Here is a 26,482-nt window from a genome sequence, read left to right as displayed (position 1 = left end):
TAGGCGCCCTCATGCTGTGATTGTTCATCATGGGCATGACCTCAAAATGGTTGGATAATAACACACGAGAGTTTATACATAGTTCTAGAGACATCTGGCGTACCGGGGTATGCCCACTTACAGTACTGATGAGAATGCGGGGGTCTCTATCATGTCGTTGCTTCATGACACAAACAATAAGCATTGACATTCCACAGCTACGTAGTCAGATAAACCACGATTATTAGTATCGTCGCAACTGCGGCATCATAAATTGTGCTCTTTGTTTGCGTCGCTTATCATGAGTAGCCAATCTATTCACTCATCAATCCACGACCCAGGCATTATGATGGTCTCTTTCTCCATCATCTGCCAGAACTCATTTGCCATCCATTCAAATTCTGGCACCCAAACAATTTCCCATTCACTAGGGGTCGGACCAAACTTGAGTTCTAAAAGTCGAATCGGTATCCAATGGTTGTTGTTCCACATCTTTCGATCGGAGCGCTCTGCTCGTCTAAAGGTAAGTTCCGCGCTCGATGACGGCAGCACGTTCCGTATTTCGTTCCTCGATGCCTCGATTGCGTCTGAATCGAAAGCTGCGCGAAAGTATTTGCTAATGTTGATGGATTCTTGTTCTCCATAGAGCATCAGGTCAACTCCGCTCTCCTGCAAGATTGAAACCCACTTCTGGATGCAACTTTGGAACACTTTATCCCAACGAAAGAATTCAATATCAGGCGAAAGATAGCAAAGAGCCCCACCAATGACTGAGATCAGTGGTGTGCCTTTCCAAGTTGGAACCTGATATACGTCCCAGGGCTGTACTGTCTCAACTGTGTGTAAATCTTCCTGTCTGGCAACTGAGGCTACCTCTAGCACCAAGTGACTCCATCCCTTGTTAAAGGGTGATAAATTCCACATGGCCCAGCCTCTCACCCACGGAAGGACTTCGTCTGCGAAACGAATGCCGAATGCCACAGCTGCCGAGTGCATGAGTGAAACCCCAGTGCGACTTGATTCGCTAACGTCGAAGCTGGTGATCTTCTTATCTCGTGCGATGAGGGAGGAGAGTGTTGTTGAAGTTTGACAATGAAAAGATCCAAGCCGGAAAGCTTCCAGGCGATGAATGAGCGGGCCATTATAGAAGTTGGGCAAGAATCTTTGCTGGAAGATTCTAATGTACTCGTCGCCATAATCGCATTCTCTATGATAGTCGAACATACGCAGAACCATGCTTGTCTCTGGCTCATCCATGTATGACTGGAATAAGCCTGCAATCTTTAGCCATGTTTTCTCTGGGTGGCTTCGATTGGGATTGAACACTGGCGGTGCCAATGGACTCCTGAGGGCATGTCAGAACTTATCGCTTTCCATTATTTCAGACTTACTCTCCAGGTCGGTGAGCCTTCTCAAGCAAAGCTTCATGAAGCCCCAAGCTTAGCAGCAACTGACAGATATCAAAGTTTTTGCTATTCGCGGCGTGCTATAAGTCGAATTAGTGGCCAATCCCAACACTGCTCAGTGGTAGTGCCATACATAAAGAAGCGAGTGCCCAAACTCATCTTTGTCGAATGGAGATGCTTTTCGGGTTCCGAATAGTTCGCGAACGCCAGCCCTATCTCCTTCTCGTATTCTCTGGATAATATCAGATTCAGATGAAACGACATTGTACACTCGATAGTTGTATGTCCAACCGCAGCCAGTCGGAGTAGATTGTAGTTCATGTACGGATGATGAAAGCCAACTTGGCAACTGGAGATACGCCTGCCACGCACCAGTGGTAGTAGCATATGCCATGGCGAATCGACCGAATTTCGAAGGGGTATATATCTTGTTGAGCTTTGCATCGTGTCTCGGTATACATGACAGTTGACCTTCATCAATCTCTATGACATCGCAGTGAGATTCATCTTGCTTTTGGGCTTCGATCAGTGGTTTCTTGTCAAATTTAGAGCTTTCGCAATGGTCCTTGAGTGTTTTGGTGAGTTGAGTTGCAATTAGATCAGGTGTCATTATCGTGATGGTCCTCAACGAATATACATTAGTTACTACTCAGCAAACGGATTCCGGATTAGTCCCCGTCATGTCAGGACTTACATATTCCAAGCCGTTAGCGCCAAGCCCAGTAATGTTACTGACTCGTTCAGTCGGGTGATGAGTCGATCTGAGCTTTCCTTTCCAATGGCTATCTTCACAGCGGCAAGCTTCCGCTTCAGCCCAGCCTTGACTTCGAGTTTCGAGGATACATAATCTGCGTTTTGTCTAAGCAACTCTAGCGCCTCCATTGAAGCTCGCAAGTTATCTTGCACCGGCGAAAATGTAGGCAGCATGTTGAAAGATTGCTGGTTCGGATATTGCTGATCTAGGGCTTCAAATATAGATTTATAGCCTTGTAGACGTGTTAAAAGAAGCTGCGTTTCCTGAGGTAGATCTTGGGCTTGGTCCCACAACTTCTTCGTCTTGATGATACATTTCCCAATTTCTGTCGAGATTTGGACAAATGCAATAATGCTTGCGGCGGCCTCCATCCTCCGTTGTGAGTCAGAAGATGAATGCTTATGGCAGAAGCCAACAACCAAAATAAAGGATAAATAGTAATATACAGTTATATTGAGAATATGGAAAAACAACCAGCTTCTAAGGTGTGGATGAGTTGTTAAGAACCCAACAGACAAGAGCACTGCCTCTATCACGAATCGCAACCAACAAGATTGTTGGCTCTGTGGGACACGGTTAACCAACCAGCCTACCTGCTTGGGTCTATCCATGTCGCTATCCGGGGTTGAAAGGCGCGTATAGTAGTGACCATAGAAAGATGGGCGGCAAACCGCAGCACTTGTTGAATTATGGATGGGTGCCTTTGTAATGTTTCACATCATGATCAGGCGACGTACCATGTTAGGCCTCCCAAAATACTAACTATACCCAGTACCACTAGTATTTTGTTTCTATGTGCCCAGAGACGGACAGTCAGTCAGTTGTATTCACAATGGAACCAGGAGAATAACAATGCATTCAATTCTGTATGCATCATGAGGCGCCCGGCGCTTGTTAAAGACGGGTACGGGTGCGGGTGCGGGCCGTTGGAGGCGCTAAACGTCGTCAGCTCCACCGAGTGTGAAATCATGAACAGGCTGCAACTACCATACCCTACAGTTCCTATCTTACAATGCAAAATTGCTTGTGGCAGATGAAATACAGGGCACGCGATTCTCTAGGCTATTTGATTGTATATATATAGATACATGAGTATGTAGCCCTCATAAGTTCCAATCTTGTGTTGTAACTAATTTGGCAATCCGTCATCGATTTTGGTGTCATGTTGGACAATGCACAGGATCGAAGCGCCAGTCCTATCGGTGATCATAAACAAAATGAATCAGCCAAATGAAAACAGCTTATCTCACGTAAAACTGATTTACCAACCGAAATAAGAATTTCTTATCATGAGATCCTGATAGAAAAACATACTATCAGTCCGGACTGTACGCCTTGCAGCACGGCTCGTATTCACTGCGCTGTGGCTTTGGGCGCAGCCATGCTAGGCGTGCCCCTTTCAATAGTTGGCATGTGCCGGACAAAGCTGAAAGACTGAGGCTGGCTGCATGGCTGGGTCAGAGACAGCGGTATCTAATGCAAGGAGCCACACAGAACGGTAAAGATGCGCAAAACAGCCGAGTGAACCAGTTACCGTGTAGCCACAATATGATATGTGGTTCGACAGTTGTCTCTCGGAAGAGCTGTAACCGTTCCGGGGATTTTTGCAATATCAACTGGGGTTTAAATAATTGAGCTGCGGTAAAGACGGTCGAAACCCGCAGCCCCCACGATTCAATGGATGCTCATCCAACGAGAAAGTTCAGATGGGGAACTTGAGCTGATGCTGTTTTCCTTGCGAGAGGTGGGAAAACAGGGTGGCTTGTTGGATACATAAGATACTTGTTAGGAGTGGAGGGTAGCACCTTAGGTTGGTAGTATAGCGTCGGATTGCACAATCTAATTGCGGCAACATCAAACATCTGTCGGAGGTCTCAAAATAGTCGACTGCTAAGAAAAGGTTCACAGAAACTTCCCATGTTTCTAGTTTGCAAGTGTTTCTCCATATCAATGGATGCATTTGTCTAAGTGAAGTGGATTGGATGGAACTACCCATTTACCGAAGTCGGAGTCAGCCCCAGTGGCGAACGGGTCTGTTGCCGAACCGGCTGACCGGACTCTTCCTACTGAACTTTATTGGAATATATCCCGAACCGAGTATCTTTGACTCGAAGTCCGTCGTAACCAAACTTTGACCCGTAGGTAGTCGGACTAAGCTTATACGTGGTAACGTTTATCATAACTCGCTGAACTGGGTGCTAGGGACCCTGGAGAGTGCTGATTCACGGGCTAGCTGCCTTTAAAGAGCGGGCGCCGGAGTCGACAGTGAGCTAAGACATGCCGTTAACTAACGATATATAGCGCCAGCCCTGTCTCACCTCTCTAATGTTTCTTAGTAGAAACTGTCTACGCTAATTACGCTGCTAACTAAAAGAAAAGAGAACCAATCTGATCTAGGCTGGTAATGTATCGCCCGCAACCGAAAAAGCTCTGTCACCTTGTTAGTCTCGATCGTCGAATGCCGTGCCGTTTAACCATTGAATTGCCACTAATAAATGACAAACTATGCAATAAAATTAATCAGCTCTTTGACCTGAGCTTTCTTCGTCTCGTTGCTTCGAGCCCAATGTTTCCTTTCCTGTGACAGTCTGTTGTACTGTATGACACGGGGATTTACATACCTGAGAAACATCTCTCACATCTGTGTAACCAGCCCTTGCTTGTCTCAGTCTGCAGCTCCTATCTCATCCCTGGTCTAGGGATCAGCAGCCTCCACTGTCGCATTCCGTCATCGTAACTAACCTAAAAGTCGCTGAAATCTCCTGCAGCCCGTGGCCATTTCACTAGGTTCCCCCTCCAGCTCCCGGGCTCTTTTTCTCCATCTTCAACACCAACAAACTTGACTTTCATTATCCTTTTCCCACGACAAGAGTGAGCACCCTCTTTGGTGCTTGTGTCATTTCTTCGCCATGGGTGTTCTTCAAAAGATGGCTTGGTCCAAGAGTACCAGGATCAAGGTGATGATAGCCATTGACACATTGTTTTTCCTCGTCGAGATTGTCTCTGGCTTCCTTGCCCACTCGCTGGCCCTCATGGCCGATGCTTTTCACATGGTCAGTCAATCGCATCTGTTTCGCGCTGCATGCGAATCGATGGATAGAACATCAGCTAACTCTGCGCAGCTCAATGATATCATCTCGTTGGTTATCGGCCTCTGGGCTGTGTCAGCCGCACAAAAGACTTCCACTGACGAATTCACCTTTGGCGTACGTCTTCCAAACCATCGCGTCCCCTTTAATGCTGATGCGCATGTCTAACTGTCTTCTAGTGGGTTCGCGCAGAGATTCTTGGTGCCTTTTTCAACGCCGTTTTCCTTATCGCCCTCTGTGTTTCCATCGTCCTCGAAGCATTGACCCGATTCATCGAACCCCCCGAGATCAATAACCCCAAGCTCATGCTCATTGTTGGTTCTGCCGGCCTGTTCTCCAACTTTGTCGGTTTCTTTGTCCTCGGCGGCCATGGCCACTCTCATGGACCCGGCGAGCACGACCACGATCATGATCACGGACATTCTCACGCCCACGCCCACGACGAGGAGGAAGGCAACGCCGGTTACCAAACCCAGGGCACTCTTGCAGACGAAAGTGGCCGTGCTGCTGAGGTTCTACCCGAGGCTGTGTTTCGCCGTGCAACAGCTTCTAAGAAGTCCAACGGCAAATCCAGCGAACAGCGACACAGCCGAGATGCATCCACACGAGGCCGCGACTATCATCGATCCGGTAGGAGTGGACATGCGCGTTTCGCTAGTCTCGATGACTTGAGCATTCACCCAGCAAGTTTCCGACAAAGCATCATCGAAGCTACGCGTGGTGAGACCAACGAAAGCACTAGCGAGAGCGAGACCGACGCCGAGAACTCTTTGATAATGGAAGAGGACGAGGCGCATGAGGAGTCACCTCTTCTCAAAGACGTTGCTAAGAAGGGTTCTTCGCTTGGTCACAATAGAAAAGGCTCTCACTCTCATTCCCACTCTCGACGACCTAGACGAGACTCGAGCGTTCATCACGGCCACCACCACACTCTTCCCAAGAAAGCTGGCAAGAAGGATAGCCACGGCCATAACCACGCTGATATGGGTATGAATGCTATGATTCTCCACGTCATTGGAGACATGCTTGGCAACATAGGTGTCATGGTCACGGCTCTCATTATCTGGCTGACGGACTGGCCTGGCAAAGTCTACGCTGATCCCGCCGTCTCCCTGTTCATCACTGCTATTATCCTCAAGACCTGCATTCCTCTCACCCGAGGCACTGCCCGTGTTCTTCTACAAGCCACTCCTGAGCACATCAGCGTCCCTGAGATTAGACAAGACATCGAAGCTCTTCCCGGCGTTATTACTTGCCACCATATTCACGTCTGGCAACTCTCAGACACCAAACTTGTCGCTAGCATGCACCTCCAAGTGTCTTTCCCCATTGATTCTCACAGTGGCGAGAAGTACATGGAGCTGGCCCGTCGAGCTCGGAAGTGTCTCCATGGGTTCGGCATTCACAGCGCTACGATACAGCCCGAGTTCTGCTTCGATCAGAAGCACTCACACGATGCGGAAGCTGCTGCTCTGTCCCTAGATGGTCCTGCTGATCTCAACAAGGGTGATAGTTGCCTCCTTGAGTGTATCGATGACTGCCAGGCCCAGGGTTGCTGCCCTGCCGACTCGTCATCCAAGGCTTCGTCAACAAGACGATGTAGTGAATCGTCACACAGCGCCACTAGCCCTCATGCGCACGATCATGACCACAGTCACGATCACGGCAACAACCACCAGCACTAATCCACTACCTAGCACCTCGGGTTTTGTTCCGGGCTTTGCTTTTATGGTGTTTTGGCCCTTGGCACCCGCACCTATTTCTCTCTTTACTACATACAGCGGATAATTTCTCCTTGGTCTTTAAACTAAAAAGGGTTCGGCGTTCTATCGTGCGGAAAGATAGACTCTCATATGGGGTAGTCTTATTGTTGGGCAACATTTGGCACGAGAATATGTGGTATTCGAGAGGTAGATGGTACCTTTTTTTGTCTTGTACGATAGATAGCGGTAGGTATCATGCGTATTGAAATTTTCTTTGTCTTACAGCATCTATTCTCGCAGTCATTGAACATTTGTAGCTTGCGCTGTTGTGCTATTTCTTGAGTAAGGACGTCTAGTCGAGCTTTTCCTGCGTAATATGATATCGTTCCCAGAGGCACAAATAGTAATCACTAGCAATGCACGTCTGTTTATTTATTTATTTTGAAAATATCCTCGATGTGATACAAAACCGCCATTCAACGCCATTTTCCTTTGATGTGCATCTCGTCCCGATCTCTCTTTACATTTGATTATACTTAATGCATGACTCCAATCTTCTCATTCATAAGGGGCGTCAATCAACACCTACGCTTGCGGCGGAAGGATGAGTTCATCACGGCTACCGACTTCGACGACGCCTGCGTCACCCTTGAACAGATACTCCACGCGAAGAATCTTGTCCAAGCCCGGAGCTGGGTCCCAGAATCCTGGTAGGCGACTCTTGCGCACGCCACGGGGAATCACTAGGGCTGGGCCGCTGGAATACGATGATTCGTTGATAAGGGCGGCAACGGCGATTGTGACATCAGCAACTTGATCGCTTGTTGCGAGGATGCCGTATTCATCAGGGATGCCGTATTTAGCATTGAGGATAACGAGACCACCAAGTGCCATCTGACGCTTCTGGCGACCCTCTACTGGATGTGCGAGGAGTGTTGTGATGTTGTCTGCCTCATATCTATGCCGAGCAATGGCGACTGGTGTCCCAGTTGAGGAGACATCTGAGCGAACGCGGCGGTGAGATCGTGAAACTCGTTGACGGCGACGATAGTTAAGACCAAGCTGCACTGCTGCAAGTCCAGCGAAGGGGAGGGCGCCAGCCCAGAAAAGAACACTAGATCCAAGAAGCGATCGTGGTGCTATGAGCAGAGGGACACTGAGACGCTGACCAAGGCGGGACCAGTAGACGGAGAGGTGAAGGTTGTGCAGACTTATGCCGACTTCAAGACCAACACGCGCGAAACGACCAACAGACCACAGATTGCGGAGGGCAAAATACTGGTCCTGGAATGTGTTGGAACAGAGCTCAGCCTCTACACGGGCTGCTGAGGGTAGACCAGGATCCAGGGATGTCGGAGGAGTTTGGAAAGGTAGAGTCAGGTCCTTGCTGTATCGGACAGCGCCGGCCAATGAAGTTGGTGTAGCGGATGCAGAGACAGCCCAGCTTCCATGCTTGCAAGAATTAATCTCGTAGTCGAGACCCCTAATACCACCCTCATCGCCAGGAGAGTCTGACGAGCCTGGTACAGGTAATCGGTCTGATGGTCCTGTTCGGAAGCCTAGTTCAAAGTTCGGGGTCGCTCCAGGGGCTTCGGCGTTAAAGAAGTCTGGACTGATTCTTGAGTGTTCAGAGAAAAAATGAGAGTATTGATTGGACCCAAAGCTCCAGTCACCACTGTCTGCTCGCAGGAATCCTGTTCCGTGTCGCAGATTCTGGTAGAGACCTAGAGCAACACGCGGTTGAATCGACGAGGAATCACGCGACGATTGTATGCTAGCCTCGGCTATGGTTGGTTCTGAGAATTTGGGGAGGAGAAAGTGATGATAAAGACGGCTGGTGACGGAGAACTCTGGCAGAACATCTGACTCGAGCTCAACAGCTGTCTTGATCCACCTAAGCTTATCAGGGGACGGTGAAGGTGAGTGGTTCAGAAACTCTTGTCGATATCGCAGAGTGGCCAATGGAGCGAACTTGTTCTCAACGAGTTGCATGAGTCTCTGTCTGGTGATTGGCAGAGGCAACAGAGGTTGATATCGATCGTACAATAGTGATGTTGGTACCAAGGACAGATCCCGTGTGATGCCGTAAGTAGATCCAGTTACAGTCACAGTGGGTGTTGCGACTTGAATTCGAGGCTGTGGTGGACTCTCGATTGTCTCCTTCTCTTCCTTTGAAGCAAGACTTGCTAGTCGTGTTACTTGCGGTTGAAGGAGCTTCTGAAGCGCTGGTAGGTCGACTGTGACAGAATGACTGAGAGAAAAGTCAAGGATTTGCAGTCCTGAGGCGCCATTTCCCGACCCAGAGGCATCAAGTCGAATTCCCAGATCAGAGCTTGTCTGTATGCCGTTCTGTAACCGGTCCCAAACAGCCTCTTTAAAGGCAACCTCGTATTCTGATTGTGATGCGCCTGTCTCTTCGGCTTCCAAGAACTGGTCGAGGTCATACTGAGCTCGTCGCGCAGGATCAATGAGTGTTTCGAAAGCATCCTGAACACGGAGGAATTGCTGGTGAGCTATGGGGCGCAAATGCTCAGGATAGCTGTCCGGGTAAAAGAGGATAAACAGACGGTAGTATGCGCTCCGGATCTGCTGTTGCGACAACTCCGAAGTGTCTCGTGGGAGACAGAGAAGATCATAAAAATTGGTGTCCAGATCCTCTGCTCCAGGTGCTAGATCTTGTGTATGAGGCACAGGTCCGTAGCCACCTTCAGTTGAGCTCAAAGGAGCCTTCTCATCGAGGTCTGGATCTCCCGTCTCGGAAACACTCGTTCCACGTTCGTAGATCGAACTAGCATCATCGTCCCAGAATTCGAACTCCTGCTTTGTAGCAGCGAACTGTTCGTTGAGGGAAAAGCGAGATGGAGCAGCTCGAAGAGCTTGCGCAGTAGCTGGGGCGCCTGAAGACAGGCGGTGCTCGTCTAAGTTGGCTGAAGAGCGTACTGAAGAGTTTCTGGAGACGCCACGACGAGGACGAGCGCGGGGCACTCGGAGACTTTCGCGACGGGTGTCTCTGTCGTGGGTCATGATGTCTGATTGAGGGTGTTGAGAGGCAGACGGCTAACTCTCCATTGAGTGAGGGCAGAATAGAGTGAGTAGACTATAGATCAAAACAGTAGAGAAGTCACCGCCTCGGACTGATGGCAGTGAGTAATTCTCCAATCACGATACACAAGAAAGCGGATGGCTCAGACAAAGGCCCCTCGCACGATCCCGATGTGGGTTGATCCATTGTTGGGAGTTGGAGAGAGCCCAGGTTAGGCCACTAATGTTGGCATTTACTGACGCAAACTGCAGGGGTCGTCCTTGAAGTGTACAGTGCAATAGAATACATTCATCATCTATCAAAGTCCGATTCTCGAGCTTATGGAATAAAATAAGGCCATCGAAATGGCAACTACTGAGAGAAACAACACTTATATCGTTACATTTCTGCCAGCTGTTGCCAGCCCCATTCTTGGGTCTTCAGATCCACGATGCCCCAGTCTTTCCAGGGACTCATTGAGACACGATGAACATGTGGCAGGTTTAAGCGAGGATAGTAGCGGGGCATTCAATTCTATTGTTTCTGAGACTGCTCTTATTTTACTGGGAATTTTTATTAAATCATGTCTCTGATAAATGTCCGAGTTGGAGTCAGTTCGTGCTCACGTAGAAATGAAACATTGAGTCAGCTGGCTAGTTTAATTCTATATACCAGCCATAAACAGTTACTCAAGATCATCCATACTCCACATGTTCATCCATAGACCTTCAAACAACAGCGTTGCCAGGTCATCGTACAACTATTGTACCCACTTGAAATGACGAGTAACTTCCGATTATTATCTATTATCAGTGTCCTCGGAAATGCAGTGTCTCTTCATGGCATGACCGAACCCTCTGAATATTCGAACTGCCTGTGGAACGTAGCATCAGTGTTCTATAGCACGGTTCGCGATGTCATGCGTTTCAATGAGCTAAGCAAGGATTCCCCAGAGTCAAGGATAACTATCCATGCCCTTAGCGGGCTGTATTATTGTTGAAACAAAACTTCCTGTAATGGGAGCCGCCCAAGTATTAGTATAATCAACTCCCTCGATCAACTATATGATATCGTAAAGGTCTATTAAAGATACCTCAGGGAGGAGGAAAACTTCTGACCTTGAACTCAAGGTGCCAAAAATAACTACCTATCCGCGTGGTCTAAAGGCCTACTAAGTTATGCTAAACTCCCCAAAGTCTCTTCATTATTTAGGATAAAGATCATAAGTTTCTTGCCTTCTCTGGGATCCTCAATGGATGATCTATTGGTATCGCTAGTACTAAAAACTTGCGTAAGACCTTTGACTTAAAATGAGTAGCAAAAAGTCGGCAACATGTTAAATGATCCAGCATCGGAAGGATAACTGCTCTCTATAGCAAGATTGTTTCAGTAAGGAGCCAGAGTTATATTCGGAAGATAAATATCAGGACCAATGGCACACTTATGGAATTAGATGGCTGCTATCTTGGTAAAACGTATTCGTACTACCACAGCCCCTTTTTTACAGTCTTGCTCAGGCCGTGAATGTTTAAACGCTTCTATTTGACCTTGCTTCAATCAGGCATTTCTCGAGTACTTTTTAACTAAGATTATGCCTTTTAAGAAATTTCTAAGCACTTGGAATACCGTAAAGTACAGCATGTATCCTTCCAAGAGCAAATGAAGACGAAGTGATCCCCAAGACACCTTATTCGTATTGAACTGCTGTCTAAGCGCTCTCATATACTTTAGTTTAAGTAGTCATATCTCATGATCATCCATTGGGTTATGATGAGGCTGCAATGCATTAAGAGTCACAGATTAGTCTTCACCTTGAACAGAAGACTCAGGAATTAATTGAGACATCTTGCAAATCTATTGTCCTCAAGACCTGATAGTTCTCAGATTCGAGTTCACTAGCACTCATATTCATCTTCTATTGCGCCGCTATCAGTCAAAACGAAAAGGGGTCGTGGCGATCACAGTCAAGTATGAGTTGAGTCGATATAAGTCCATTCGTTCCACTGCCCTTGCCAGTTTGGTTCGAACTTCAGAGGAACACTCCAAATCTTCCGTACACCCAAAGCGGTTCAGTCAGTGATTCATGTGTCTTGCACATTCGCGCGTCTCCAGTATGTCTGTTATGCGAACAGACTTCCTCCCTCATGACTGGCTACCGTTGCTGTAAGAGTTGTCGAGATCCAATTATGACGAATTCTATTTGCCTTCATCATTACTTTGAATAGGTATACTAGGGCTATATGGCTATCGTCTCGTCACTGGCCTCTCTAAAGCCCCCTTGTCGGGAAGTCTTCAACCGACAATCATAACTCCACCCTCAGCCTCCAACAAAGCATCACTACACTTTAGAGAATATTTAGCACTGTAACTATATGCTCTTTAGGCGATACTCATAAAGAAACACCCATCAAATCATATCCGATATTACTGAATTGCCAAGCCTTGTTCTTTAGGAATCTGCAAGGATCAAACTTTCCTGACATTCGCTCGTTACTAAAACATTCTTCCTAGGAACCCTAATTGAATAGTGTTGATAATGACCTGTTACTTAGATTTGTATCAAGTTAGCATCATCGATCACCTCAATCATGTCATCAACTTGCGCCCCGATGGCAGTGTGAGGTCAGTAGGGGATGACGAGTATGAATACAATAGCGTACATTTTTATGTTGTCAAGATATACCCGCGCTCCCACATGAAGACTGCTACCTCATTCGAGAGAGTTTCCACGACTATAAGTATCTTGAGAACCGTAAAGACTCCATGAGAGAAGCTTTGCACGTTTGCTGGGACGAGAAGATGGTTGTCGTAGGATACCGCCGTTGGAACTATGTTTAGCATGAAAGAGTCCGACATTTACAAGACTAAATTTCCCTTGGCCTGTTTCATATTTTTAACTAGATCTTGCCAATGTTTGCGACTTCCCCTGTTATCATTCAACCTCGTCCCGCAAAGCTTGGCTAGAATGAGGTCGCCTATTCGATAACTTTCAAAGGAAGAGATGCCCTATTATGTTTCTAGTTCCGTCAAAATTGCCTTTCATATCTATAATAACTCAAGAGTACTCAACCCTAATGAAGAGATGTCTGCGAAGTAGGTCATGTAAGGGTGGCTTAACCTGAAGTTGCCATTTCTGTCGAAGCTCGACTCAGGGATGGAGATACTTCACCAGCGTACACAGTAACACTTGCACTGCACTTCTTTGTCTTCATTAAACTTAGAACGAGTTCAAATTAGGGGCTATGAAGCACAAGTACTATTTTGTAGTAATTGTAGCGCATCGTTCAGGTGTTCTGCGTCTCATCTGTACGATCCTTCAACTCCAACCTTAAATGCACCATGATGGACTACCAATTACATACGCAGCCCCTCACTCGCTGTAATATGCTTCACTACTCGATATTGTCTGTATCCGTATTAGTCCAACTCTACGTTACCTGTACCTGGGCTTGTGTCGTTCCTCTTGTCTGGCAAGCTTAGTGCAAAGACACTCACCAACTCACTTCTTCGTGGCGCCAGGGTAGTCTATGATGTGATAGTTCAGTCCACGTACAACTCAGCCACCTCCAGTTTCATGTTCCAATATTCTCAGCTACGTCTGAATACTTCTACTACCGCTTTTGGATCAGGCTTCTAGGGACACATCCAAGCATCTGAAAGCACACATCCCCAAGTCCAAAAATTTGCTTAGACCTCTGAACAGAAGAATGATGGTTGCACCCAAAACTACATGAAAGCATGTAGACAGCGTCTATCACATCTGTCAAGTTATCAGTGTCAACTCTGACGGTGTCGATTGGGGCCACGACAACTATTCTCAGCGCTCCAAGACACCAATCACAGCGACGACCCAGCTATCGGGAGCAGCGCACAAGCCCTGACAAGAGAAACTCATGGCCGCGGCTTGGGTCGAGCTGAAAGAGCAGAAAATATGCAAGCTTTTAACCATGGGCGCTTCTCACAATGGCATTGGCCAGGCTGTACCCTGCTGACCAGCCTCGAACTGCAAGGCCGGTTGTCTGTCCCTGCGAACTTGTTGGCTGTTTCCTTTTGGCCTTCCTATCTTGTACATGCAGTGTCGGGATGATCAGTAGAGCTCTCTGGGCGTCTCCACAGAGATGCAGCCTAACCTAGAGCTTGGGATTTTGATTCAAAGACCGAATGGAACGACTGATGCGCTGAACTGTAACAACAACCACCTGGTCGGAGATAAGTGATGGGCCAGGTTTACAAGCAACGGCCCATGGCATACAGTACAGTCCCATCACAATCAAATAACGGGATCTTTTTCGAATCACCCGCGGGCCGGAGCGTCGAACCCGTCCATCCTTCTCGCTTGCCCTGGCCTCGAGGAGCGAATTACTTAGGCTCTCTCGATACAAGGGAGCCGCGCCGTAACACCTGGAACCGCCGATGCCAGGCCCTTGTGCGAGTTCAGGGCATGTTTCCCATCCGTTGTACGAGACACAAAAACCCTGGTACTACCTTATTCTGTGTACGACGTCGTACAGCGGCTCGTGAACGAGTTCGACGACATGTGTACGCTCAGGTCGCTCATAACGGGCGGCAGCCTGCAATGCGAAATGCAAATCATCTGTAGCAGAGTGACCCTCGAATGACTGGCCGACTTCGCAGCAGCGAACGCACGCAGCCCTACAGAATATGCTGACAATGCATCAGATTAGGGGTTATGTTGGGGTTGCTGTAGCCAGGGTTGTAGCGAGATGAAGGTCAGGTCAGAGAATAGCAATGATTGTCCACCAACACACATAGTAAGCAAACTGGGCCCTGGAGCATCTGTGTCACTATCACATTCAGGGAGACAGACGATCAAAGGACCGAAATTGACCTACCTACGCTATTGTTTGCTCGGCCTAGTTTCAGTTGAGTAGGTTGAAGCATCGATGAAAAACACCGCAAATGAGCAGATTTCCAAGATTTCGATATCTACATCTCTTGGCAGTAAGAACTGGCAGAAAACAATCGCCGATTGAGACGAGAATCGTATGCGGGTCCTGTGCTGTACAGTAGTATAAGTTTTAGCTGCTTAATGTACAAGGATTGTTCAGAACTGTTTCAGCTGCATTTACCCAGAAGTGGCATATCAACAAAGAACCCTTCTGGCAGACGAAAGAATGGTATCAAACCCATGATAGCGTGGCCATATCCTTATTCTCAATTGGGTCCAGCAAGTAACTTCTAGGATCATGGGTAAAGAGAAGCGTCAAAACAAAGAACCAACAAGTAAAAAAAAGTCAGCCACACCAGGCTACGGTGCGTCTTAGAGGTCAGCCCGCAAGTCGACATGGCGCCATGTATGTCGCAAAGGGAGGGGAAGAGTATCGGGATCCTGGTTATCCTATCGGAGATTTCAACAATTCGGATATCGATCTTTCCGATACACGGTTTGTTTGTTTACTCGAGTCAAGAGTGTCAAATCAAAAGTCGTGTCTCTGTAGATAGCTTCAGAATAACCTGTTGAGACCCATGCACAGTCACATCGTGGCGCAGCGTACATATTCGATGCATGCATAGCTCGGCGCTGAATGCGAACAGATCTCTGCCTTGCAGAACTTGGTAAACAACTCGATGCCCCTCTTGTCGGTATAGCAGATGTCCTCTTGTTAAAAAGCGTCATTGTGTTGTCAATGATAGCGCAAGCCACAACAAAAGCCTCAAGCCATTCCGCGTGCTAGAGCGCGCCATTGATCCGGGTATGGAACCCTCCATAACCAAAAACAGCAAGCAACAGGTTGAAGAATCCTCTGCTTTGAGTATTGATTGAAGCTTGTGTTCGATCTGAATGCTTCACCTCGGTCCACTCGGCATGAGTTGAGCTATTTTGATACGGGCAAGTTACATCGCACGGTAATAGAGTTGATAAAATAACATGGGGTATCGTGGAATTGGAAACAATCAAGAAAACTAGCGTTGACAACGCACGTCCTGGTGTTTGCTGATACGCAAGCGCCTTGCAAAACACCAATGGGCAAGTCGTAGATGAGCTGATATTGAGGTATTAGTCTCCTACCCTGAGCCTTGCTAGCTCATCTCGAAGTCGAGGTCTCGTTGACAACTGGCTGGAGAGCACAACTTGTAACTATTCAACTCACTCGTCTCTCGTTTGAAGTGATTCTTACCTTACTGAGACCGTACAGTCAAGGTTGTCTCTGTATAGGGTTCGAGACTTTGAAGACCTCATCCACCTCTCCGTAAACCGAAACATTTCATGATTCTTAAAAACCCTTGAACTTGATCGACTTGACTCTCAAATCGCGATCAATATCCCCACAAGAACCCAGCCTGCAAAAGTTGCGGGGATGAACCAAGACGACGAACCCGTATGACCGCCGCACGAGCCCCAGCTCTGAACAGGGGCCCCGACCAAAGGCTTCGAGTAAACCAGATCGCGAAAAAATGGCCCCGATTGGGATTTTCTTCCGCGATCACGAACTTGGTTTTACCTCTTAATCTTGCCACATATGCGGCCTATATTCAGTCTCATATCCAAGTTGACCAAGCTCCGCGGGACGCCGAGGTGACTGAATAATCCTTTGGTAAGACAAATCGACATCAGTCTTCAGCCTCGGTTAGGCCTTTGGTGGCTGTTGTTGGAGATTCCAGCTTGGCTAGTTTCCCGATTTGGTGTCTCAAAAAGCAAACATGAAGAACTCGTTGACCAACCAGAGGTCACAAACCAATCTCACCATCGATTCCGAACAAGGGCCATGCCCTGTCAATTGTCCCAGCACCATTGTTCGCTCGCGAATCAATTGGTGATCTTATTTACGGCTTGTTGACTTTGGCCAAGTTTCCCGAACCAGAATGTTCCTTTCGGTCGGTCTTATTCCGGTAGCATCCGACAGCTGAAGATCGTCTTCTAGGCCGATCATGTACATCATGTTGACAATCGGTGAATGGCGCACTCGTAAAGTGTCGCGTTGTCGAATCTGCACCCCGTTCGTAAGATTCCCATCAGATTACAGATCAGCCATCACGACAGACCAACGGTATCAAGCCATTCACATGCACTGCATGGATCTACAGAGGGGGCATGTTCATGTCAACAACCGACATGTCGATTCTCAACGCTGATAGGACGCTCGGTGATGGCCTTCCTCACAGCCTCCCACATCCAGCTGACATCTTGAGCCATTAACCTAACTTGGTTAAGGGAACATCAATCAGCAACAGGACGTAGGGCAGACTTGCAAGCGAAGCGGCGGCTATCAACCTAAAGCGACCAGGGGTCGATCCTTGGAGACGAACCATTGACTGCAACTCGTCGTCATGAAAACGCAGGCAGCGAGAAACCAAACCTCATTGAGACTTCTCACTGGATGGTCGGTTCTTGGCCTTTGGTTTGAGATCCAAGATCGTGGTTCATGGTCAGCAAAATGCCAACCTGGTCACTCGCATATGCCTCTTTCGGATGCAGAACACATCCCACTCGGTGTTTCTGAAGCTTATCTCCATGTTTATTGTTTATTGTTGTTTTAAAACTCAATTCGCGCGCGATATAAATTCATCGTCCGCGGCAACATAACGAGGAGACAATTATCAGTGTATGCCTTGCTTAGCATGTGATGTGACAGAGCCACAGAGGGGCATGATAACTTGGAACAGTAATCTTGGTAGCTTGCTGGGCAAAGGTTTGTTCCTGGCTCAGTCTGGCCGGGTTTAGTACCGTGACCTCTTGAAGACACGTCCACTCGCCGCCACTTGACGGCAGACGCGAAAGCATGAGGACATCGACAACAAGAGGTGCGGGGAAATTTCGAGTGAGACTGGACCGCAGTCCAAGCTCTTCTGGTGTAGCAGGTGTATCAGATTCCACGTTACACACATTGTAAGCGGGCTGCCCAGATGGTCAGACCAGCCAATGATATCGCGTAATCGCATCCCCGCGAAACTAAGATTGCTGTGGGCGCTACCCTGGAGGAGCAGCAGAGACACATGGCTTCCTTGCAAAACTTGACGACTTCGAAAGGGTCCATTGAGACACTACTGATGGAATGCCAACCCTGGCATCAATCTCACATAGAGACAGGGTAAAAACAATCATATGTCGCATCCTCTTGCACTCAAATAAACAATATGCCCAACAAGGTGAAATCAACAACCGCCATAGGCAAGAATGGATCTGAAACATGAATGAATATAATGCAATAAGATAGTCCATAGGCACCAACTTTTCCCGTGAAAAGGGGCGATGGTTGACCTCAACCAAGATCGTATTGCTTTGTCGGTGGCAGTGACTCAGTAAGAGGTTTAATGTATGGCCTGGTATCAAGGACCACTGGACCTGTGGCCAAACCTAGTTGAGTAGGCAACGTGAGGTTATCACAAGATCTCTTCCGGATCAATCGGTATTCCGGAACCTTTGAAAATTCCTTTCACTGGCGGTTGCCGACGGTATTTGGCAAATAACAAATATTCTTGCGGAGACTTCGACACAAACTGCCGAAGGTGTCTCTATCGCCGTCAATCGGGGTGTTCAAGCTGGAGCATTACGAGTAACACCGAGGACCAAGGATAGTTTGAGGGCAGCTTAACGTCGGAGACGCTGTGCGAAAGAGGAGCAAGAGGGAGTTTTTCAAGTAAGAGGCGGAGCTTTGTATGAGGGTGATCAGAGATTTCGTCTCATCGCCATAGCAATTGATAAAAAATTGCAAGGTTGGGTTTTTTTTTTTTTTTTTTTTTTACCAAGCGCCGTGAAACCCGTGGTGATGTATTTCCGACCATCCTTGGCACTGCATAAAGTTGAAAGTCAAGTGGGTATCATGGTTCCTTTTTTTCCATGACTTTTTTTTTCCTTGCATGGAACCATTCAGATGAATGCATTCGGTTCCCTTAGAGGCGTCATGGATCCAGTTAGTCTGGTTCTTTAACCTTGCGTCGCTGTGGTGAAGAAGCGAGGGATGGACACTTATCGAATTCACTGGGCCTAGGCCGCTAGGAAATGATTCTGCCGACAGCCAAGCCAAGCCAATATCCGCATAAGCACCAGTCACGAGACACAAAACGGCGCAGCGGAGCTATTGAGGCGTGCACAAGAGACGAGATGAGCATGTATAAAAAAAAGAGGAGAGTCTAGAGAGTCAAGAACAGGCTTCTTTCGCGTAAAAATGGACCCTGAAGGTACCGTATCTTAGCGCGTCACGACCCGACGTGTGGGGGGACGCTACGCCAAAACAAGAATGGCTGCTCGGGTGATTCAGCCTCATTTCACTCAGAAAAGGAGTCAAGTGTGTCGTCACTTACGCGGGTAGCTCCGCTTTGTGGAAGGCTTCTGGAACATTTGCACCTTAGCGTCATTTCAAGCTGGGGCCTGGCACGTGCATTCGTGTCCATTTTGTGCAAATCTGGACCTCGTTGTGGATAACCTCAAATTGCAGCGTGGTCGGGGACGAGGATGGAACCTCATGGGGTACAGCAACAGTACCACTCTGTCGGTCGAATCAACCCTATCGTGAATGGATCTTACGTACTGTAGACGGCAGACGGCACTTATTGAGCGTATGAGGGGCTCTGATTCCATCGCCGCGGGCCGGACTGCGGGAACAAGAAGACGAAGAAAAATCCACTACGAACCACTTGGTGACATGCGCCAGTCACAGAGGTCCGGGCTTCAATCCTCGGATGGCAAAGATCTCTCCCACGGTGCCGTCTCGGAGAGTGGATGTTGAGAGTGCACACCAACGGGAACGAGGCTGTTGATAACTAATTCGAGGGGGACCGCTTGTCTCAGGCGATGGATACCCGGTGTCTAGCCCGCTATTTGTTGGTCCTGGGCTCAATTAATGTGATTTTCATGGTCCTTGCACGCATAAGTAAGAACCGCAACATCCGCCAAGTGGAAAGTATGTAGTCAGCAATTACCGGCGGCGACAGCTTCATCAAGGAGAAAAAAATCTGCGTTCGGCGGTTTCTGCGAGGTGATGGAGTGGCCGATGCAGACTCCATCGTGACCAACCTCATGGGCGTGAGCATCTGCATATGATGATTTTTAACTTCCTTTTTCCCAAACTCCCCCTCACTGCGGTGAAGGTGGCTCCTCATCTCACGCGTCTCGCAGCAACCCATGTACGTGGAACGTGTTGCGAGCTGCAAATCATCACCAAAGCCCGCGCGTCTCTGAGGCGTCTTTTGGCGTTTATTTCATCAGAGACAAGACACGTTTAAAAAAAAAAGTTACGGGGCTTCGGAATGGGGGCGCGGGCAAGGGATGGGGTTGATCTTAAGTTTAGTTAAGGGTTCTTTGGTTCAGTGCTGAGCTACAGGCATTATGAGTGGTGTCAGCATGAGTATCAGCGTCTCGGCTTGGGCGTAATTCGTTGATTGAGCGGAGGCGGAGGCAGCAACACAACACTATACACCACAGCAGGGCGAAGCGAGGGATGATGCATCACCAAGAGAAACAAGACGTGGAGCCAGGAAACCAAGCCGATATCATGTCGTTGACGCCATAATTAAGCAACTCGATCCGAGACTCTCGTGTCTCGCACCCTTTCACCCTTAACTCTGCAGTAGCCACGGCACCGAGCCAACCTAACGCGCTCTCTCAGAGTCTTACCCCGAGCCAGGGGAAAATCAGAGCATGCCATGCCATCCATACGAGGTGATGACTCTTGGCTTAGCCCTGATTCTAGAGTGCTTGTACATCCTGACGTATTGACGTGCCTCGAAAGCTTGCCATTGGCATTCTGCAACAGGTGATAGCACTTCTGCAAGCCTGCTGCAGGCGTGCCGTCCTTTGGGACTCGTTACCCGTGGTGCTAAGGATCTAATTGGAGTCGCCAGTAGTGTAAAAATGGAAACCGGCGCAACCACCTCACACCACCGAGGTTACTCGTGTGTGTTACTTTGACTAGACAAGTCCTCCTGAGAAGATTGCGGCTCTGTTCTTTTTTCATTTCCACAGTCTCACGGGAATATGAACGAGACCAATCGGTTTCAGCAGAGCGGAATTCGGGACCTAGATCGATAATAGAAGGGTCCGAAACAGATTCTAGTCAATGTCTCATCTCTGTAGAGACTGCCGCTTCTCGAGAAGCAACTGTACAGCAAATATCGGATCTTGGTTCTGCTCTGCAAAAGACTCTTCCGAATTTGGTGATCCCTGAATTGGGAACTCGGAGAGTGAATGCGGGGCAGAGACTAGTTTCAAGCTTTCTAGACTTTAAATGGCAAAGTTTCAAGGCTCAATCGCACTAGGTTCCACGCCTGCTCCATTGATAGCTTGCCCTTCTCCACTGCTGAAGCTAAGATCCTACGTCACATTTTGGCATTTTCAAGGTCAAATGTGAGGGAGAGTTGAAACCTGCATCGTGGAGGTAGGGAAATGATGGGGAGATATGAGTTCAGAGAACAGAGCTCAAAGTTTTGTTGCCGTTTTGACATTTGCCTTGCTTCTAGCTGTGGATTGAAGACGAAATATTGAATTTAGTCAGACCATTGATGCACCTTGAACGATAAGTCAGCCACTTTGCTGGGACATGGGTAAGTCGGATCACAGCCAGTAGCGTACGGATACCGACCAAAGCACTAGGTTAACTTTCGAAAGACCGTCAGTCGCGAATCTGGCACGTCTTAAGGACCGTGGTCGAGACAACTCTACCTGGCGGTTTGTTGTTGAAATTCAGGAACACGCAAAGCCACCAGCAGCCTCAATATCATCTGTTCTCCCTTGAGGATCGGCAGGGAGAAGTGGCTCATGCCGCGCCCGCGAGGACGTGGCTTACCTATGCCGGTCTTTGTTCAGGCCTCCTTTGTTTTGTCTTTTGGTTGGTGGTCCGAAATTGGGCACTGAGCTGTCGCAGTTAGATATCTCAGCAATTGCGGAGGAAACATTTGAGATATTGCCAAGCGGGCAACAATTTCAGCCAAAACTATTCAATGCAATCACCTTTACGGACCCGTGTCCTCCTTCTCCGGAGTTGCTGTTCCTGGCGTGAGGGGTTTCTGAGGCCAAGTGATCATCTCTGGGCAGCTAAACAGTAGAGAGTTTAAACCATACTGAATTACGGATACCATTCCCATCAGTCTTGATCCATCAGAGTCAAGAGCAAAGCCAAGATCACCACGATCAAACTCTCGGACCCTAGGGAGGCACGTCATGATAGTTAAACCAGCCTCTTGACCATCCGAATCGCGTGTCACATATGGGTTAATTCCTATCAAAGAATCATGATCAAGAAATAACGAATGAGGTATGGCAGACCCGGAAGCTAGAAGATCTACGGGTGGCACACCTTTGGTCATGGTTCACAGCCAGATCTGGATATCTTGACCCTCCGCGTCGGGAACAGCCAGGGGATCCTGGCCGGAGTTCCTGGGGCTACCCCCTCACTGGCATCAAGTTGGCGCATGTGAGAAGTGAGAAAAGAAGTGGTGACAGAAACCCCCAAGAAAAAAAAAGAAAAGAAAGCTTCGTATGAGATCAAAGTTCGATCAGGCTATTGCCTGTCTGATTGGGCTCAGAAACTGACGATGGCCTGGAAAGCCTCATTTCCAGCACCAACACCATCGCCCTTACCTTGACTCAATCACTGTCTCTGCCTTGCTTCAGTTGCAGGTTACATGTCAGATACTGTCGATCCAACTGTGCCCGTTGCACTTTGAAGTTTTTTGTCAATTCGTGCAGCTGTGCAGGGCTCTTGACGCTAAACCTAGCTCGCCCTTCAACTTTGGGTTTCCTTTTCCAAGCTCTCCCGTTCGCCCAGCCACCTGGGTCCGGCCTAAGATGCGCTGACTCCAGAGTCTCATGAAATGCGCGTCTACGCCGTCTCATTGGCTCTCAGAAACTGCGTCGCCATTTGACGCGGGCGCGTTAATAACGTGAGCGCGAGATGGACGGGTTAATAAAGGGGTGCAGGTCTCGTCCTGAGCAGACGTGTATGTGATACTTTCCGGCTTTCGGGCCCATATGGTCGTGTGCTCTCGACGTGTCTGTCTGTGCCTGTGCCTGTGCCTGAACCTGGAACTAGACCTGGTGCCTTGATCGTGTGCCTGGTGTAGTTGTCGTGAGAGAGGATTGTGGAGGTTTTGGACGATCCCACGCCTAACCACATCCCCCGCGCGAGCAATGCTCCTGATTTGGTGAGACTTGAGGTCAACAGGAGTATGTTCTCCTCCAGCTGATGCCTAGCCAAACTGGATTTTTGTGACAACTTGGACGGAAGCCGTGGTTTGAGTGCCACCAAGCACAAGCGGCTGAAGTAATGTTTCACGGACGTTGATATGACTTATAACGAGGCGGCGACATTCTTAGATACCATAGGGACAAATGGAACGGGTGTTGGACCCCGAATCGAAAGAACATTCCTATGATGGCATCGATGGAGAGTATTTCTCCATTCTTCAAAGACCCTGACTCGTTGGGATTCAATCACTATCTGAAGTCAATCCATTTCGCTTGTCGACTAGGCAACTCGAGAAGCTCATCAGACTTTTGTCCCATTGTACAGAGTAGTGACCAACACTTGCACAGGCGGGCTAATGTATACCAACACCATATCTGCGTCATTATCTTCACAAAGTGTTTCTTGTGCTTGTGCCCGCTTGACGTCTTATGCGTGCCATTTATACAAGCATGTTCCTTTTCGGCGTGGAGACGCTCTCGTGCGCTGTGGAGAGGGCCAATTTTTTCTCGGCTTCCCTTGCAGCAGCAAATTGAAGAGGCGGCATGGGATGGAAATGAGCATCGGGCGACTTATTACGAACTGAGCCCGCTGACGGGCACGTACAAGACAGGCAAGATGAGCGCAAATATCGGTGAAGCTGTACGAGTTGCCATGACTAGCCTTGAATTAGATTTGTTAGGAGGAGTCTGATCCATGGCGAGACAATCAATCTGTTGGTGATGCCATGAGGTGTGATGTGACACAGCAGCAGATTTCAATCTATAATAACCAACAAAAAATACTGCGCCTATCGGATGCCACTTACAGCGTTATAACGACCGTAGATATGGGCGGGACGTCTGAGTGAGTTAGCAGTAGCGTCGGTTTCCATGCAGCCACTGCATGGAATATCTTGTTACAATACTCCGTATTCATCATGTTTTATTACCTGCACAGTATCGCCAAGCACCTCCTTTTACCAACAGTTCCATATACCCGCCTTACATGGACGGGGATGAGGAAACAGAGATCGTCTATGAGATGGGTCTGATGCGTATGAGATCCAACCGGATACGTATCGGGCGAATAAATTTGTTTGCGACATGATAGCGATCTCGCTTTATCAAAGTGGCACCTGGCACGGATTTGAGTTCCGATGCTTAGAATAGTTTCCAGCGAGATCATGTCTAGAACAGGGAGATGAGGCTGAAGGTGAGACTGACAACTCATTCAAGGGAAGCTGCTTTTAGTTGAAGCTGTCGAACAATGACATGCAGGAGAAAACATGGCTTCGATATGATTTGTGTTTATGTACGGATATGTGAATAGTGTCAGATTTGTGAATAGCGTCGTCAAAGCGGGGACATGTCCGGTTGAGCAAACTTTCTACGGGTCAGCGAATTACGATACGCCCGAGGAGCAAAGCGGGCTTGGCATTATACGCAGAGCAACCTACTGCAGATGCTGCTCCGTGCTGTGTTCCCAAAACCATAGCATTCAAGGGTTTTAGCAGGGCAGAACGCTGACAGCGTCTCACGACTTTTGGTACTGTACCACGGCCGGCCCGTCACCCCTGAGCTAGGCTAGGCAACGCGAGGAGAGGACCGCGCCGATGAATGAACACCATGCTACGTACAGATACAGTGGCAGTGGCAGTTTGACGTTTACAGCTAGAGAGCTGACAATCATGTACAAATGACAGCTACACAGCACAGCATAAGTTGAGTTAACACAAGAGGCAAAAAGCTAAAACCAATCAAGTGAGAGCTATGCGAGCCTCTCATCTGGCCCAAGGTTTGTCTAGCGACCTGTAGTCCAGTGGATATATTGGAAAGTCAAAGTATAGATCGCACCCTGTGGGGATTGAGTGACAGCGTTGGATGTGAGGGAGACTGAGAATGACATTGATGCTCGAGAGCACTCAATTACATGCATGGTTAGTTGAGATGCAGAAGCCTGATGCGGCCAATTGATTGGTCCGGGGAGGATGTAAGAGTCGATAATACCTGAAAGCAACGCGAGCAACGGATAACTACTGGTGGTTCCTACAGCACGAGGGCTTTTCAGTCCATCAGAGCCCTTCAGTGATTGTCATAGGCTCAGGCTTTTCTGGCTGACAACGCCCCAAACCCACAGAAAACTCCCTTTCGTCGCCGAGATGGGAAACTGGGCTGATTGAGATGAAAGTCAGGATCCAGGCAAGACTCGAGTTAATCGTATTAGTCTCTGTCCAAGTCTCGTCGCGCAGGTGCCGCGTCGGTATGGACCCGTACTTAGGAACGACACGGTTGTCGAGGAAGACGAGACGAGACGGGACTGCGATGGCTTCACGCTCCCGTCGGAGCTGCACAGTAGCTTGTGGGCTTGTGAAGCAAGCGCAGCAAGTGGTTCATGGGCTAACCTAACCTCAACTTGCACACGCATTTGCTGCACCGGGCAACGACGAGTCCAGCCGAGTCGACTCTTTTCTAGGGAACAGTCAGTCGTGTCCAACGGGAGCTTATTCCGTCCGTAGTGATGACGAGTGTGGGATGTTGGCTAAGTTACGGGCAGCTCGGAACCCCGTTAGAGTGCAGAAGCGTCCACTGTTGGCCGGACCTTTTTTATTTATTTATGTTCATGACACTATCACTGTAAGGGAATCCATGCTTTTGAAGGTTTAGACAAGCATTGCATTCGCAACCCGAGCAACAGGGACGATGTTCTGACAGATGGGTTTGCTATTATTGGGGCCTCTCAAACAGGCCCCTGGCCATCACCTTATCGTGGAATTGGTGCAATAGTGACAATATCTCATGATTTCTGTTTCGTTTACACCAAGCTCAGTAGCCTGTACGGATATATCACTGTCACCTCACTGTCAATCAAGCGCATTGACTTTGACTCAATATGACGATTGTTTCAGTCGGCCAGAGGCCGCGGTCATGGCGGGCACCCTCAACTCGGTCTTGAGCGTGTCGTCGAGATCGTCAAAATGCCTTGGTTGCCATGATAAAGACTAGGTGGTGCATGCAAATGTGACGGTTCTTTACAGCTGGTGTCTGCCGACTCGCTGTGGTGAGCCTGTGTATGTGCTCCTTAATAGGTCACTCGGCCATTGAATGGACGTACAATGCTTATAAACAAGGACAATGGGCCGGCTGTGGCCCTGCTCAACGAGGCCGTGAAGCGGCCATGAGCAGAAGTTCTAAACAAACAAACTGTCGTGGCCGCATGAGAGAGGACTGCGTTATTGAAGTATATAATAATAAATGTCTTGTCAAAACTTGGAAGCAGTCAACAAATAAATAGATTCGGCTGAGTGCATCATGCTACCAAAATATTGAGGCTCTCTTCTTCATTTTGAAGACACCTCTCATTCCACGGCAAGGTCGATTCAACATATAATTCATGATTGCTTTAATC

The 26,482-nt window shown here is 48.3% G+C and overlaps 7 protein-coding genes across 11 annotated transcripts; 3 read left to right on the top strand and 4 right to left on the bottom strand.

Annotated features, from left to right (window-relative positions):
* Positions 1 to 8: 8 nt before the first annotated feature.
* FOXG_00917 (uncharacterized protein) lies at positions 9 to 4,090 on the bottom strand. 5 transcript variants are annotated; one of them, XM_018377572.1, is made up of 6 exons: positions 3,409 to 4,090; positions 3,127 to 3,335; positions 2,080 to 3,074; positions 1,519 to 2,008; positions 1,371 to 1,465; positions 9 to 1,324 (listed from the first exon to the last, which is right to left on the bottom strand). In XM_018377572.1, the coding sequence occupies exons 3-6, from the start codon at positions 2,748 to 2,750 to the stop codon at positions 298 to 300; spliced, it is 2,283 nt and encodes a 760-aa protein (XP_018233327.1). In that variant the 5' UTR covers positions 2,751 to 3,074; positions 3,127 to 3,335; positions 3,409 to 4,090; the 3' UTR covers positions 9 to 297. The 5 variants fall into 5 exon arrangements, with proteins under 5 accessions (XP_018233327.1, XP_018233324.1, XP_018233325.1 ...); XM_018377569.1 differs by having other exon boundaries at positions 3,127 to 4,084; XM_018377570.1 differs by having other exon boundaries at positions 2,080 to 3,335; positions 3,409 to 4,084.
* Positions 4,091 to 4,396: 306 nt separating this feature from the next.
* FOXG_00916 (CDF family cation efflux system protein) lies at positions 4,397 to 10,157 on the top strand. The gene is made up of 3 exons (XM_018377568.1): positions 4,397 to 5,192; positions 5,262 to 5,345; positions 5,408 to 10,157. Exons 1-3 carry the CDS (start codon positions 5,049 to 5,051, stop codon positions 6,911 to 6,913), a joined length of 1,734 nt encoding a protein of 577 aa, XP_018233323.1. The 5' UTR covers positions 4,397 to 5,048; the 3' UTR covers positions 6,914 to 10,157.
* On the bottom strand, positions 7,321 to 10,161 carry FOXG_00915 (uncharacterized protein). Its single transcript, XM_018377567.1, has one exon. The coding sequence runs from the start codon at positions 9,953 to 9,955 to the stop codon at positions 7,517 to 7,519; it is 2,439 nt and encodes an 812-aa protein (XP_018233322.1). The 5' UTR covers positions 9,956 to 10,161; the 3' UTR covers positions 7,321 to 7,516.
* Positions 10,162 to 13,824: 3,663 nt separating this feature from the next.
* On the top strand, positions 13,825 to 15,116 carry FOXG_17984 (uncharacterized protein). The gene has a single exon (XM_018398013.1). It carries the CDS (start codon positions 14,170 to 14,172, stop codon positions 14,551 to 14,553), a length of 384 nt encoding a protein of 127 aa, XP_018233321.1. The 5' UTR covers positions 13,825 to 14,169; the 3' UTR covers positions 14,554 to 15,116.
* A 1,900-nt stretch (positions 15,117 to 17,016) lies between these two features.
* Positions 17,017 to 17,109, bottom strand: FOXG_17983 (uncharacterized protein; the record flags this gene model as incomplete). The annotated part of the gene is made up of 1 exon (XM_018398012.1): positions 17,017 to 17,109. One exon carries the CDS (start codon positions 17,107 to 17,109, stop codon positions 17,017 to 17,019), a length of 93 nt encoding a protein of 30 aa, XP_018233320.1.
* Positions 17,110 to 17,529: 420 nt separating this feature from the next.
* Positions 17,530 to 17,950, bottom strand: FOXG_17982 (uncharacterized protein; the record flags this gene model as incomplete). The annotated part of the gene is made up of 2 exons (XM_018398011.1): positions 17,530 to 17,811; positions 17,888 to 17,950. The coding sequence occupies 2 exons, from the start codon at positions 17,948 to 17,950 to the stop codon at positions 17,530 to 17,532; spliced, it is 345 nt and encodes a 114-aa protein (XP_018233319.1).
* A 4,825-nt stretch (positions 17,951 to 22,775) lies between these two features.
* FOXG_17981 (uncharacterized protein) lies at positions 22,776 to 23,594 on the top strand (the record flags this gene model as incomplete). The annotated part of the gene is made up of 1 exon (XM_018398010.1): positions 22,776 to 23,594. A coding segment is annotated over exon 1 (312 nt), but the record flags the coding sequence as incomplete, so codon positions are not given.
* Positions 23,595 to 26,482: the final 2,888 nt, after the last annotated feature.

Source organism: Fusarium oxysporum, chromosome 1 (genome assembly GCF_000149955.1).
Source record: "Fusarium oxysporum f. sp. lycopersici 4287 chromosome 1, whole genome shotgun sequence".
Lineage (NCBI taxonomy): Eukaryota > Fungi > Ascomycota > Sordariomycetes > Hypocreales > Nectriaceae > Fusarium > Fusarium oxysporum.
The sequence above is the reverse complement of the archived record's forward strand: the minus strand, read 5'-3'. Positions and strand labels throughout refer to the sequence as shown.